Raw genomic sequence first — 14,482 nt, 5'->3', positions numbered from 1 at the left:
CAGCTCCTTGACTTTAATTTTCTATTACCTACTGTGGCACAGAACACTCAAAGACTGAGAGAGAAATGAGGCACAGTTTGGTGCCCCATTTACCTGAATGAAGTCAGCACAGAGATTGAAGTGTTCTGTCTATACAGCTGATTTTGCTCAGGCAATACCATTTTCACAATTATTTGCAGGCAATTAAAATGGTTAAACTGTAGGTAAGAAAAATTAAAGGAGTTCAAAATAAAATAAATGAAATTTAGTTTCTGTTTGATGAGTTGTGTCCCAGACAGGAGAGAAATTGACATTAAAGACAACAGGAGGACAAACTGAAGGAAAATCTGAGCTGCTAATGGTAACAACAAATCAATATATGAACTGTTATTTTTAGCAGTTATCTATCAGTGATAAGAATGATCCTTAATGAGCTCCACTCAGCCAGAGTCCACCCACATTGTTTTTATTTGCTTCTTGGTTAGAAGTCTTCTCAAGACCACATGCTTAATTGGCATGTCTGTGACTTTCTAGTTGTTTATTTTTCATTTGTTAAGGTGAATCCAGATCTATAATGACGACAGATCAAAATCCTACTTGTCTGTTGTCGAGCTTGTGTGCCTCTTTAAGCTGGTATTTGTACTCAGCCTAAGATCAGTATTTTATGATCGAAGTAAGAATATTTAGTCAGAAACACTTGTATTTTTAGTTGTTGCCCAAATAGCCAGATCTTTGAATACTACCTCACTTTTGTTTTTACGAAAATAATATTCAGGTAATGACTACGTACAAACTTTTTCAACACACTGTGAGCACACACGTTGTCGTGTTGGAGAACTCAAGTGCCACTGTGCCACAGTTCAGGTTGGTCACACCAAATGTTTTCCCTGTGAGAAAATCACAGTTGAACTTGATGTTGACAGTCTGACCCTGGGGGATGAATCCGTGGTGCACGACATTGGACCCTTTGAAACACGAATGTCACTCAAAACACCTCGCCCGGCTCATTGCTTGATTGGTACAGGCTTCCTGAAGCATTTTAAGGGTCACGGTTGCCAATTTCCCAAGTTTGATACCTACCTCTACTCATTTCCATGGAGACCAGTCATCACAGAGATGTGTGTAACTCAAGTGCTGAAGTTAATCCAATGAAATGTGGAACTCTTTCTCTCAGAAGTTATAGCTTCCCCTGCTACATGTAGGTCGCAGTGCTGCGCTCCATTAACTCGCAAAACAGGAGCAGTCTCTAAGCTTTTTTTATCCACCCTTATATATGTTAATGACTTTGCTTTTCAACTGTTTCTTACAACAACATATCCTCCAAATTAAAGAGCAAAATACAGTTAATTGTTTGTACCTGCCTTTCAGAACAACACATACAATTGTTTTCAAATTAGATGCCACTATTGGTAGGACAACATTGTGCCTTCCAAAAATCATGAAGGTTTGGTTAAATATAGACACAAAAATGACTTGATTAGGTATTTGGGGGTTCGTGTTACATAACGGATTCACAAGGGTACCTTAATCTCTTTGATTATAATAATAACAGTCTCTTTTGGAAAAGTCCAATGTTTCTTTGACCACCCTTCCACTCTAAACTGTCCACTGCAGACTTTGTACCTCTAAAATAACAGCACTTTAATTCCTTCTTTGCCCACGACAAGACAGGAGGATTCCTACTGGCACTCTGTCACATACACATGACCATAATTTGCGATTTGGCATTTGCTGTAATATATCACACATTATCAATGCCAATGTATAGGCAGGTTGCTTTAGGTAATGTAACATATTACAAAATAAATATCAAATTTAATAAGTTGCATCATATCCTTTTAATTTTCAGTGAGATATTTTTGTTGTCTTCTTTTTAACAAAATGCCAGTTTCCCACAGATATATTGGTAAACGTGTACTCGGTGTACCACAATACTTTGGGGTTGCGTCAGTCTCTCCATCCATCAGTAAACTCTGTGCATCCTCACTGTTTTCTTTGCCTGTAGCCTTCACAGTGTTGTTGATCCCCAGCAGGATATTTCAGCCTGCTCAGCCTGCTGTGTACACACCAAGCTGGCCATCCAGGTTAGGGGGGAGTCTGCTGGGTGCCGCTCCTCGTCCGCAGACCTAGCTGCACACACGCAACCTCGCACAACCCTTGGGCCAGATCTGTCAGCTCTCCTCCCCGCTTCTGAGCACAAACACACACAGCACATCTTGTCTCACTCTCCCGCTCTCCCTCTGCGCTCTCATCACCACCCGTCCACAGCACACAAGCCCAGAGCATGCTGGGAGAATTAATGGTCCAAGTGGAGAGAGTTGGCGGGTGGTTGGGGAGAGGGGAGGAGGAGGAGGAGGCGGTGAAGGAGCCTGGTTAGGTTAGGTTTAAAGGGAAAAGAGTTCTGAAGAAGCACAGAAACATCAAGAGTGCTTTGGTCTTTGTCTTCCATCCTGATCCTTCTTAACTTTTTCTTGAATACTGTCAAACAAACCCGTAATGGCCTTCAGGTACAAATCGTCTAACATCGCCACTGTTGCCTCCTCTATATGAAACAGAGATTCCCCTTGTCAGTATGTTTTTGTTCTTTTTAGTTTTAATAGCATGTCAGATAACTGATCAGAGAAAACGTCCCCTGGGTGGAAACATTCTCTGACACATTCACCGTAACCTACCTCAGTTCATTTTAAGGAGCAGCAACTGACCGAAATTCATTTAACTTTGCCTCCTTTGAAGAGTTGTACTGTCTCTTGATGGGCTGAATATTGTTTCAATGGTTTTTCCATCTTGATAAGAAGGTAAGAGTTTTCTAGATGTCCAAAAACATTAAGGTCAAAGGTCCACTCACTAGCTTTCTACAAGACAACATCAGCTGTCTGTGAACACCAGTCCAACAGCGAAGTAACTGAAGTAAGAAGTAAGAAATATCAATTTCACCTGATTTCCATTCATGAATGGTGACAATGAGATACTCCAGAAGATTATTATGGGCCCATTGAGATGTTTTGGAAATTGACATCTACATTTGCAGGACAACTGGACCAACTTCTTCTGGTAATGAAAATCATGTGATCTGATCTAAAGTTTCAGAAAAAGCTCACGAATGGACGTCATGGACCTTATTGTTTCTTTAGACGTTTTCACACCTGAAAGTCTGGACCAAGATCCAAAACCAAAGTCCAAAACCAAGTTTAATGTTTTTCTAACATTTGATCCTGTTAATTTTAATTTCACATTGCAATTTTCACACTAAAGAACTTTGCATGACTTCTCTACGTCCTGTCGTCCTCATGTACTGTATGTGGGCTGCGTCTTTACATTAATTCTGAAATTGGTGTGTCGTCAATACGACTGGTGACCGTTTCTGTTTGAATAGAAAACAAAAATAAAATAATGAACAGATTCAGTTTGTTTCCGCTATACTATTATTTTTCCATCTTTAATTTTAGCACTTTGTTCCGGTCAGAAAATAAGTTATATGTTTCCTCATTTTGATTTAGTTCTTGAAGTTGACCTTTCAGTTTTTATGGGACCAAATTTCAATTAATGACTTTGCTTCTTCATCCCCTGTGCTACTGCAGCTCAGTTTGACTTCTCTTCTGTTTCTTTTTAGAAGAGCCTTAGATTAAGGCTGCCATTCATCTAATAAATTATTCAAAAGGAATCCGCTTTTAAAGGTAAATCAGCTGAGGTCAGATTCAGTGAAGTCCTGTGCAGCGTCAGCTTTACTTAAAGGTATTTGTCTTCAACCAACACCCCCAGGCAGCCTGGGGACAGACTCTGTCTGCATGCATGCATCATGGGAATACTGATGTGCACGAAAGAAAGTTTTCCCTCATTTCACGTGTGGACAGTCGAAGGGGCTTCCTGGTCTCTTTAACACATCAGGATTGTCACCAATGGTTATCATTACGATACTTCTATCCGGCCAGCTGCTTCTCCGCACACTCAACTTATGGGAATATAAACAGTGTGGGGGCTTTGACACAGACTTGGAGGGATGCTGTGGGGGAGAACTCCGAGTTGGCACACTCAACACCTTTTAATACACACAGGCAGCACCATTAACAAACCGCTGCAGGTTGACTTTGGGCTACATGTCACTGTGCACCGTACACACCCACCAGCTGAGTGAAATCACTGATGGGGTCAGTTTCATTTAAATGGCTTGAACTAAGAGGATGAGTCAGATATCAAGTCAATGCACCGCAGAGCCGTCATCAGAAAATCACAGGGGTTCTCATTATACATTCTATGACTGAATCTGTGCTTTTACTTTCAACTGATTTAATCAAAGTGAAACAGCTCATGTTCTTTTCTCCATGTGACCTTGCAGGAGTGGACAAAATAACAAACAAGTACTACATATTTAATGAGATTTTTGGTTGCATATGATCCTCAAACTAGCATCAAAACTCAAACTGTGTGTTCAGTATTTTCTCTGAAAAGAAATCCTTTTGTTTCTCCCTGATGAAGAAAGAGCGAAATGTACTCCTCTTAAGTGTCAATTGCGTATGTGCTGATTAAACCACAACTTTATCCCACTGCTCATGGAATCACTCGAGCTTTTTTGGCAGCGTGTTGGCACCATTATCATCTTGAATTACGGGAACCCTCGGGTGCTTCTGATTTTGTGAAATAGCTTCATACTCCACAGCGTTGTACTCTCATGCTGTGCAGCCATCAGTCCTAATGACTCCCAATGGATGGCCACTACATCAGTTTAGATCTGTCCACATGGTTGACAGCTGATCACAGATATTATGGTTCATCCTCCAAATTTAAACCCATCTGGGTGGAGAGAAGGACTTTTTTCTCAGATTGTGCATGCTTACATGTTTTGTTTTCTGCAGGAGACATTCATTTTGAGACTTTTATTCCCAAGTATGGGTCAAACTAAATGTCTCAGACAGCTCTGTTGACATCCTAGTCTGAGTTTGTTGTTGTTGCCCTAAACAATCCCAATCAGTCCTGTTGACATCATTTTCAGTTCAAGAGCTGATTTAAACCCATCTGGGTGGAGAAAAGGACTTTTTTCTCAGATTGTGCATGCTTACATGTTTTGTTTTCTGCAGTCAAAATGAATGCAGGAGACATTCATTTTGAGAAGAAGAGCTGAAAATGATGTCACTTAAGCCGCAGAAGTGAATAATACGAGCAGTTAACGAACAATCAAAGAAATATGTCCTGAATATAGTCTTTATATCTGTTTGTTGCCATGTTTGTGGCATTTTTCTGTCTTTTATATTGGATTTGGCAACAGATATGATGTTCACCTTCTTAATCCTTCAAAGCTCTGAGTGATTGGTTGTTTTTCCAGCTGGAGGATGTCAATAGCCGTCATTTACCACATTAAAGCATTTATTTTGAACCAACACTGAGTCAACTGGACGTGCAGGCAGAGTTCAGCAGCCACACTAGGACATAGGCAAAGTAATAACACAGTTTAATGCCATGCCTCTGATTGGTAGTTGATGTCAGTAACACTGCAAAATACACCAAAATAAAGGAAAACAAACATTTAGCTAGACAATGCAGCTATAACAATACAAAATTAGAATATCTTAAAGTTTAATCAGCAAGTGCATTCAACAGGTTTATTTGGCCTCAAGTATAAACACAATGCATTCAGGTGTGAAACACTGAGTGTAAACATAATTGTTTTTTTTCTTTAAAAAAAACCCTCTACAAGATACTGTTGACTAATTTACTAAATTGATATTCAGGATTTTTTTTTTTTTTTAATTTTTACGGAATTATACAGTATACATTGAGGTCCATGAATATTTGTTTTCCAGGTGTTTGGATGACAGTGTAGGATTCATTATTGTCTTTACATACAGTCCCTTTTTCTAACCAGTCTCCTCTCTCCTTGTTTAGGCTCTCCAGGTCTGCAGCTGCAGTTCAGAGTAGATGACAGTTTCCTGAGGTCGGGAGAGAAGCGCTGGTTCCTTCGCTACTTGGCCCTCCACACCATGCACATCGACATCTGGGACAGCGACTCGTTGCTCCTCATAGGTTCTACTGCCATCGAGCTCAAGGTAAACGACTGAGACGGATGCAGTCGACCTAATTACTTTTCAATAGGAGGAAATGTGATTATTAACACAAACTCTTAACTTGTAAACCCACCTGACGTTTTCCAGAACTTTCAGAGTTAATCATCGACAGTAGAAAAAAAAAACACACTCTGTTTACACATGCGTCATCGATTCATGACACACCTTCATCACAATGTGCCACATCTGTCATGGATTCATGCACGTTTGCGGGTTGTTTTAACACATCTAAAACAGAAAACTGATGATGATAGTAGAATGTCATCGCGCTGTATTTTGGACACAAAAAATACATTTCATGATAGCTGTTATAAAGTGATCACTTTTACTTGAAATATACAGAAACAGTGGCATTATGTAAAAAAAGAAATCTGTAAAAATATTAATAATTATTATGCACAGTGTGGCTCAGGCTGTTTTACACAAACCCAATAATATCTAGTGTTGCTCCTGTACTGTGTGTCCAAAGATTTGACCAACACAACATTTCGTCTCCTTTTAGCCTCGAAATAAAAAGGAAACAGATTAAAGACTTTTTAATTTTGGTCTCTTCAACTCTCCTGCTAACCTCCAAGTGTAATTGATTTGTCTGAAACTTTGTGTAATTTGTAAAACATTTAATATGAAGGAATTAAGGAAGTAGTTTACAACTGGGCAGAGCTGTATTGAACATGCAAACTCCCAACGGGTCCTAAGCCATCGATGTATGCATACATTTGGTTTGTTTACTCGTCTGTCTTGTGTCGTCATTTCCCTACGATGTCTAGACCAGTATATTTGTGTTTACGTGCAGGTAAATGTCCTTTTTTCACACTCACACATTCTGCATCCCCAGTACATGTTGCGTCAGAGTAAACCAGCAGTACAGGCCCTTCATGAGGTGGAGGTACTGACCACTGATTACGTGGGAGAGGACACCTTACTGGCGAGCACGGATATGGGTCGACGCTCAGCCTCCAGTCCCATGAAGGTTCACACCATAGTCAGAGGCCGGCTCCACATACGCACAGGCAACATAGGCAAGTACTGAATTGTTGAAGTTTTACTTCGTATCCTACGTTTTGACACGACCATGACCGACACCACTGTAAAATATCCACTGATTCAATTCTATATACCAATGGAATCGAATGAAAAGGCTGAGGGCGGAGATATACTTGCTTTAAATGACGTGCTCGTGTGCGCACGATGGCTGCCTCGTTAATCCTGCGTCTGTTTGGAGCGTTGGTTGTGGACGTCCTCAGAAATTAGCGCAACACGTGTGCAAGATGCAATATACACATGACCAGTGAGAGGGGGTTGTAGCGGCAGTACGGAGATGTGACAGGATCACGGACCTGCGAAACTAAATGGAAACAGGTCCGTAAGTTTTGTCGTGGACAGCGAAATGCTGAAAATACGGAGTACCAGTGTTTTATCTCCTGGTGATTTAGTAATCAGCAAAGTAGTGATCCCCTCGATTGTCGCCATATTTATTGTTTACACCAGGAAAGTCAGGATGTGTTCATGGTATCCTTGTCATCAGTCAGTCATGATTGTTAATGGATGTACAGTGTGTGGGAGGCCTTTGATATTGTGTACTGACATCCAGTACTTGGGGCACATGGAGTGATTATAAGATGCTCTATGGGCATAGCCTGGCTCCGCCCACGTTTTACTCACAGCTTCAGTGTCGCTGTGATTTTAATCTGCAAACCCTGTTCGCATTAATGTTTGCCGAGCCACCCTGAAGGGTTGAACAATCAGCGACCAGTGGGAGTGGCAAGGTGAGAGGAAGTTCAAATCAAGAGTTTGTTTTGAAATGTATTTCCATCAATGCCGGCGGCGGTTAAGCGAGATGAAGTGATTCGAACAGTTGTAGCAAAGTGTCTGCAAAGTCTACAGTGGTCATTTACTGACATGGCATTGCACTCTGCTCACATTAGGGGCGGGTCTTTGTTGTTTACAGCTTGGTGAGTTTTAGACCTCTGCAGCTCATCCAGAATGCCGCAGCTCGACTGGTCTTTAACCTCCCGAAATTCACTCACACGACTCCGCTCCTCTGCTCCCTTCACTGGTTACCAGTAGCCGCCCGCATCCGTTTCAAAACATTGGTACTTGCGTACCGTGCTGCGAACAGATCGGGTCCAGTGTACATCCAGGACATGGTCCAACCTTACATCCCAGCCCGCTCCCTCCGCTCTGCTTCTACCAATCAGCTTGTTGCTCCTCACTGAGCTAAACACTCAACAAAATCACAACTGTTTGCTGTCCTGGCTCCTAAATGGTGGAATGAGCTCCCCACTGACATCAGGACAGCAGAAACTCTGAACATCTTCCGCCCCAAACTAAAAACACACCTCTTCAGACTTCACCTTGAACAGTAGAACTTTAGTAGCGCTTAAAATGTCACTTACTGATAGCACTTTGTAGTTTGGCTTTCTTGAAGAAATTGTATTTCCTTGATTCCTGTTGTTCTGGGTTTTGTACCCTCATGGTTGAAATGCACTTATTGTAAGTTGCTTTGGATAAAAGCGTCAGCTAAATGAAATGTAATGTAATGTAGAGCACACACAGGTCATATGGTGGTCAAAGCTGACTGCTCCAAAAGTTTGAAAATTAACCAGCCCATTACGATTCAACGCCTGGAAACAACCCCCAACGGAGCGTATCCATTCATGCAGTGAATTTGTGTCTGGTGATACCAGGCGAGTAGAGTTAAAGCACTGGAAAGAATTCATTGGATTTGCCAGATAGTTGTATTTGTACTGCTGTTTGCTCTCACTCCTATGACACACTCATAAAGACTCAACCTAGTATTGCTTCCATTGGGACACAGAGGAGGGCTGAGAGAGTGAATGCACAGGATCAAATGCAAATGCAAAAAGCTCGGTAGTTTCCCTCTGAAAACATGAAGGTGTCTGTGAGCAAAGCCAGGAAAACAAGAAGTTGTGTTTGCTTTAGCTTTTGAAAGAAAATCCATCACCAAACTCTTCTTTTACAGCTGAAATATTTATGAGCGTTTTACATTCAGGTCATATTCCATTTGGAGCCTTAGATTATGAAGTAATGTTGTCTGTTTACTTTCACTGATGTGTAGATTTGGGGAATGACAGTGATTCCCCAGGACTGCTGCTGCCGCTGAAAGTTCCCCTTTTCAGCAGCAGCGAACGGAGGTGTGCAGACTTGCAAAGCAAACACTGCGCCAGAGCAAGAAACTATCTTGATGTGATAGTTCCACTCCGTCTAGCAACTGAGCACCTTTCCCCTTCCCTTGCACTCATCCAATTTGGGCCTGGCGTGCCCCCGCGGTGAGATGGCAGCTGATGATAGCCCGCTTGCCATTAATCAACTGTTGAAACGATCCTCCCTCTCATAAACAATGCATCCTTCTCCAGGCTTTAGAAAGTCTTCGGAGTGCCATTGTCGCGGCTAAATATGCCGGCACTTTCTCATAGCGCTTATCACTCAAAGCAGGTTGAGAGCAGAGTGGGTTATTGGTGTGCTGGGGATGGAGAGGGGGGGGGGGGCGAGGGGTGTGTGTGTGTGTGTCTGGCATGTAAATTCCAATCAAGGCTCAGATATCCATCAGGCGCCCCGGCCGGCAGTCAGAATCAATTTGGGGAGGGAGTAGTCGCAAGCACTTTTCTTTGTTTCTGCTTCCATCTGTCGCTGCCATTCTCACACTCTCACTCCTCTCTTCGCTCTTTATCACTGTCTTCCTGTTTACTCCTATTCATCCATTCACCTCTTCTATCACACACTCTCTCTCGCATCCTCTATCTGGCTGCTCGGCTTCTTCTTTCACCTCTTCTGTATCCGCAGTGTTTCTCTTTCTCAGCGTCTCTGATCAGGTCGTAATGAATCAGCGCTGTTATTGGGTGGGTTTTAAAGGAAGCAGAGATTTGATGGAAAGGATACACACACAAAGAGACACACACGCACACACACATGCGAGCATGCATGCATATCAAATCACTCGCACATGCCAAGAAGACGTGCGCTCATGCGTACGCAGACTTATAGACAGGCAGGTGTAACAGAGCGTGGACAGGTGGTGTGATGAGGTGGGATGGCAGAAATGAGAGGCGGACAGGTAGAGTGTATCACCGCTATCATGTGAGAATCCTGTAACTCACATATTTTTGTGATTTGCAAGTTCAGTAGAAGGATTACATGGATTGGGAAATTCTCCTCCCTTTAAATCCTCCCTGGATGGACTGGAGAAGCCACACAAGCCAAGCTGAGAGACAGGCTGTATTTCTGTGTTGACACCGTGCAGATGCAGCTCCCGGATTTCAGCTCGAGAGGTGAAGGGAGGTTGTTTGAAAACGGTCGATGATGCACAGTGCCAAAGAAAGGAAGAAGTGTGTGGCAGGAAAAGGAGCAGTAAATCAGCACCATCGAGTGACAATGTTGAGCAGTTTGATGTGTACCGTAAATCTTTGAATATTTTCCTCGGCATTTAGTTATTTCAACTGTGGACAGAGTTTTTCATTACTTCTTATATTATATTTATTGATAATGCTCTTTTTTCTGATGTTTTAATTTGTTCTTAATGCAACTTGATATTATTATGTATCCAAAACTTCCTCCACACTTACTGTTGTTTTGATTAATTTAGCTTAGGTTACTTTCCCACAGCACTACTAATCTACTGCTCTCAGCTTTTCCTCTGACAAAAAAAATAAATCCTGTTTTCATTCACCATTTGTAGTTTATTACTATTGTGTCCTATTCAATTTTGTTATATTTATTGCTCTAAAGCTATTGTCAGTGCCACTCAACCCTTCTTTTGAAAGTGTTTCAAAAGAAGTTACAGGACAGAATGGCACCCTGTGTTGCTGTTAGGCTTTTATTTTGATACAGCTACAGGAAGTGATGAGTTTCATTGCGAGGACCTTCACAGTACTCAGAAAAATAATCTAATAAAACTAATTGAACTCAACTAGGACAGGCAGCAACCCACCCATTGGTTTATTTTTAGGTCTCGCATCTGGCATTTTGGCGGTCGCCATCCTGGTTTTACGGAGGCCAGAAGTGACCATATTTGGATGAGCTCAGGAGGAGGGAAAGGTGGCTCTGAAGCCCATCTATACCGGAGACCAGTCAAATCAGTCATCAGAAATCAGTTAAACCAGCACACCCCAAACATACCTCTCTTTGATGCCTGATATTTTTATTAATTATGAAATGATTATGTGAACCACCAGAACGCTGATCACAAGGAGTAAATTTAGCTTATGACAACATAATGGCATGAACAAAAACGACTGACTCTAATGGAGCCTGCCCCTAGTGGCACTCAGTGGTATTGCTCTTAATGGCACTTCTGCATTGGCTTCAATTTCCAGACCCGGACACATTGTCCATAAATACAGTCTATGATGAGGACAAAGAGAAACTCGGAGCAGCAGAGAGGTGGAAATTATGTGACTGTTCTTTTGTATTGATGAAATTACTGCTGTGGAAAGTGACATTGTTCTGCATTTAAATGTGAGCCCCAGTGTTACCTCAATAAAGAATAATTAAAAGATTTTAGTTATATAACCAGGTTGCCTCCCCCCCAATGTCATTATAATTCACAAGCATTGCAGTCCTGACTACATGCTGTTCTTTCTCTTTTCTAATTTTATGTGTTTCAATCATGCGTGCTATTAATCATGTCTTTACTTCGCCCCTTTGGGAATTCATCAGAATGAGGCTTTATTGAACAAAAGTGAGTGGCAGACTGTCATTTCAACTCAAAAAGAGTGAAACACCAAATGATATCCTTTTTAATTATCACAAGGTGGGATTGACAAGTAATTAATTAAATGGTAATGATATACGCTGTCAGGCCTATTCAATCATTCTATAAAGCAGCTTTTATTAATAGTGTCATGAAGGACAAAAGCAAGTGGCTTCGTTGAATAAGAGAGAGTTGTGAAATTGTGACGGCAGCATCAGGGGTTTGGTTTGCAGCAATATCTAAAGTGTTGAGGAAGAACAACTGTGCTCTCACTCAGAACACTGTAGGAGCAGATGAGGAGCGTTTAAACCATGACGACCGCCTGCTCGTCCCATGAAACGGATTGACTGGTGAATCCGGAGGAAAACTACAATGTTTTATTGATTTCATCGGCTAAACCCACAATAAACTCTGAGGGGAGCGAGGAGATGAGGCAGGGGAACACAATGCATTAAAGGAAGGTTTTTAACTCTAATGCAGTTGTGTAACAGCTCAACATTTTGAAGCTGATGCTAATCTGCCGAGTCAAAGCAGACTCATTATTATGTGTGAACAACTTGATCCCAACGATAGAGAATAGATAACAATGAACAATTCTTGTAATCAAGTATGTTATTATGATTTAAAGCCCAGACATTTTTCCAAAGACTGATACTTTGAACTGAGTGATGGCTTGTTAACAGTGATTCATATATTTTGTCTATCTTAAACAAACCGGGAAAGATAGATAGATAGATAGATAGATAGATAGATAGATAGATAGATAGATAGATAGATAGATAGATAGATAGATAGATAGATAGATAGATAGATAGATAGATAGATAGATAGATAGATAGATAGACAGATAGACAGATAGATAGATAGATAGATAGATATAGATAACAGATGTAAAGATAGTAAAGGATGGATGAAATTTAAAGGAAATAATGTGAGAGGAAAAGAAAATTCTTGAAGTTGATAGTGCCTTTAGTGGGATTTGAAATGTTCTCACTTGCCCTAAAAATGACAGATTTGCATGCTTTTATTTATAGTTTGTCTTCTGCACGTCTCCATTACCACTTCTTAGCTTTTTCTCTCAGCAGTGGGACTGGAGGATAGTGATGTTGCACTCGGTCTGTTCAATCCTTTGATTTAGAGTTAGTTTCATTTTGCTGACAATTCCTGGCCTTAATGACATAAAATTTGACGGGCGTATTCATGGTCCCAATAGGATAATTCTCAATGATATTGGAGCAAAGCCTCAGCTATTTTCCAAGCTCCTCCATTAGGTCAGATAAGACCAGATTTGCATGGTCACAATCAAAGTAGTAGTTTTTTCAAAACATTTTGAGCTGCCCTCCAGTAACTATTTTTGTTTGTTTGCTGTTCGGTGCTGGACAAGTAACCTGTTAAGGGGCCATCAGTACCTAAAAAACATTGCCTGCCTCTGCTGGAAACACGGTTGATGATAGAAGAGGCTGCGAGGCAAATAACCGAAACAACAAGCTAAAACAGGCTGAAAAGCTTCTGCAGCTGGAGTGTCAGATCATAGATTTATAGTTATCATTAAAAGTTTTGATTCAGGCAACTTTACTGCAACAAACTGGTGCTTATTATGGCTGAAAATAACATATGTTATTGTGAGTACTCCCAAATTAGTTTATTTGAGCCACAGCAGTAGTTTACATAATAGTTTTTGAACAACCAACTCTATCTTTCCCACATATTGTTTGAGTTCTGCTTCATAAAAAGGTAACACATACAGCATTGCCAAAAAAATAGGACAGTAAGCACTTTTAAAATCCAATTTGGAAACATGTTGGTAATATTTGCCAACAGTAAAAAGGCCCATATGTGACAGAAGGGAAAGCCTATTAATATAAAATCATTTTGCTGACTGAGTCGTGGCTATATCCTTTTCTCTCTAACTCTCACTTTCTCTCGCTGTCCCTTTTTCCACTCTCCACACACACACACACACACACACACACTCTCAGGCACATCACACACAAACTCACACACACAAACAGAGAGCATGTATCTGCTTCAGCACAGTGGAGAAGACAGATTAGAACCTTCTCCAGACCTCACAGTGCTCCTCATCTGCAGCCGCCTGATAAGCCCTGGAGAGACGGACTGTTGCAGCAGCAGAGAGTGGAGAATTCTGCCTGAAGCAGTCACAAGTGGAACAAAATATCAGTGAAATTTACCTGACAATTAGCTTAGCTATATGTGACTTCCCTAAGGGGAACAAACACACTTCTGTACGTCTCACTCATTAAAAGCTCTTGCTGCTGGCGCATTAAGGTGGAGCTTTATCAGCCTTGCTTTTAGCCTTTGAGGTGAGAGAGAATCTGCTTATTCTGAAAGGTCAGTGGCCTGGAACGGGGAGGCAGAAGGAATCGAATATTGCAGACTACTTTGAAACCCCCTTGGTGCCTGCTCCCATTTGTTCTGGGGGCCAGTAAATCAGTGGTTTGTTGTGGCCTTAGCCTCAAGAACTGCAGCTGAGCAAAGAGGGCGGGCAGGTGGGGTAGTGCCGAGAAGGGTTATTGTCATGCAACAGCCAGAGACAGTCGATAAATTTGATAGAGTTCAGCCCCCTGGCACTTCGTTCACAATTACTCTCATCCACAGACAATGCTGAGCAGCAAACACTGTGCTGGGCTTTATTTTTTGCAACAACAACCTTGGAGTATTAGCTTACATTTCAGGGATGACATTCCTCTGCTCCGTCTTAACATTCTGCCTGTTT

General features: G+C 41.4%; 1 protein-coding gene across 6 annotated transcripts in view; it reads left to right on the top strand.

Annotated features, from left to right (window-relative positions):
- Positions 1–14,482, top strand: part of nphp4 (nephronophthisis 4) — a 182,060-nt gene that overhangs the window by 132,576 nt on the left and 35,002 nt on the right. For all 6 annotated transcript variants that reach the window (XM_069694067.1, XM_069694066.1, XM_069694068.1 and 3 more), the window contains 2 exons: positions 5,857–6,017; positions 6,871–7,054. In XM_069694067.1, the coding sequence (XP_069550168.1) occupies positions 5,857–6,017; positions 6,871–7,054 (345 nt within the window). The remainder of the gene's footprint in view (positions 1–5,856; positions 6,018–6,870; positions 7,055–14,482) is intronic.

Source organism: Brachyistius frenatus, unplaced genomic scaffold (assembly GCF_029030835.1).
Source record: "Brachyistius frenatus isolate BFR_SWC_R1_liver_20210118 unplaced genomic scaffold, ASM2903083v1 Contig_16, whole genome shotgun sequence".
In the NCBI taxonomy this organism is placed as follows: domain Eukaryota; kingdom Metazoa; phylum Chordata; class Actinopteri; family Embiotocidae; genus Brachyistius; species Brachyistius frenatus.
Note: the sequence above shows the minus strand (reverse complement) of the source record. Positions and strands in the feature narration are given on the sequence as shown.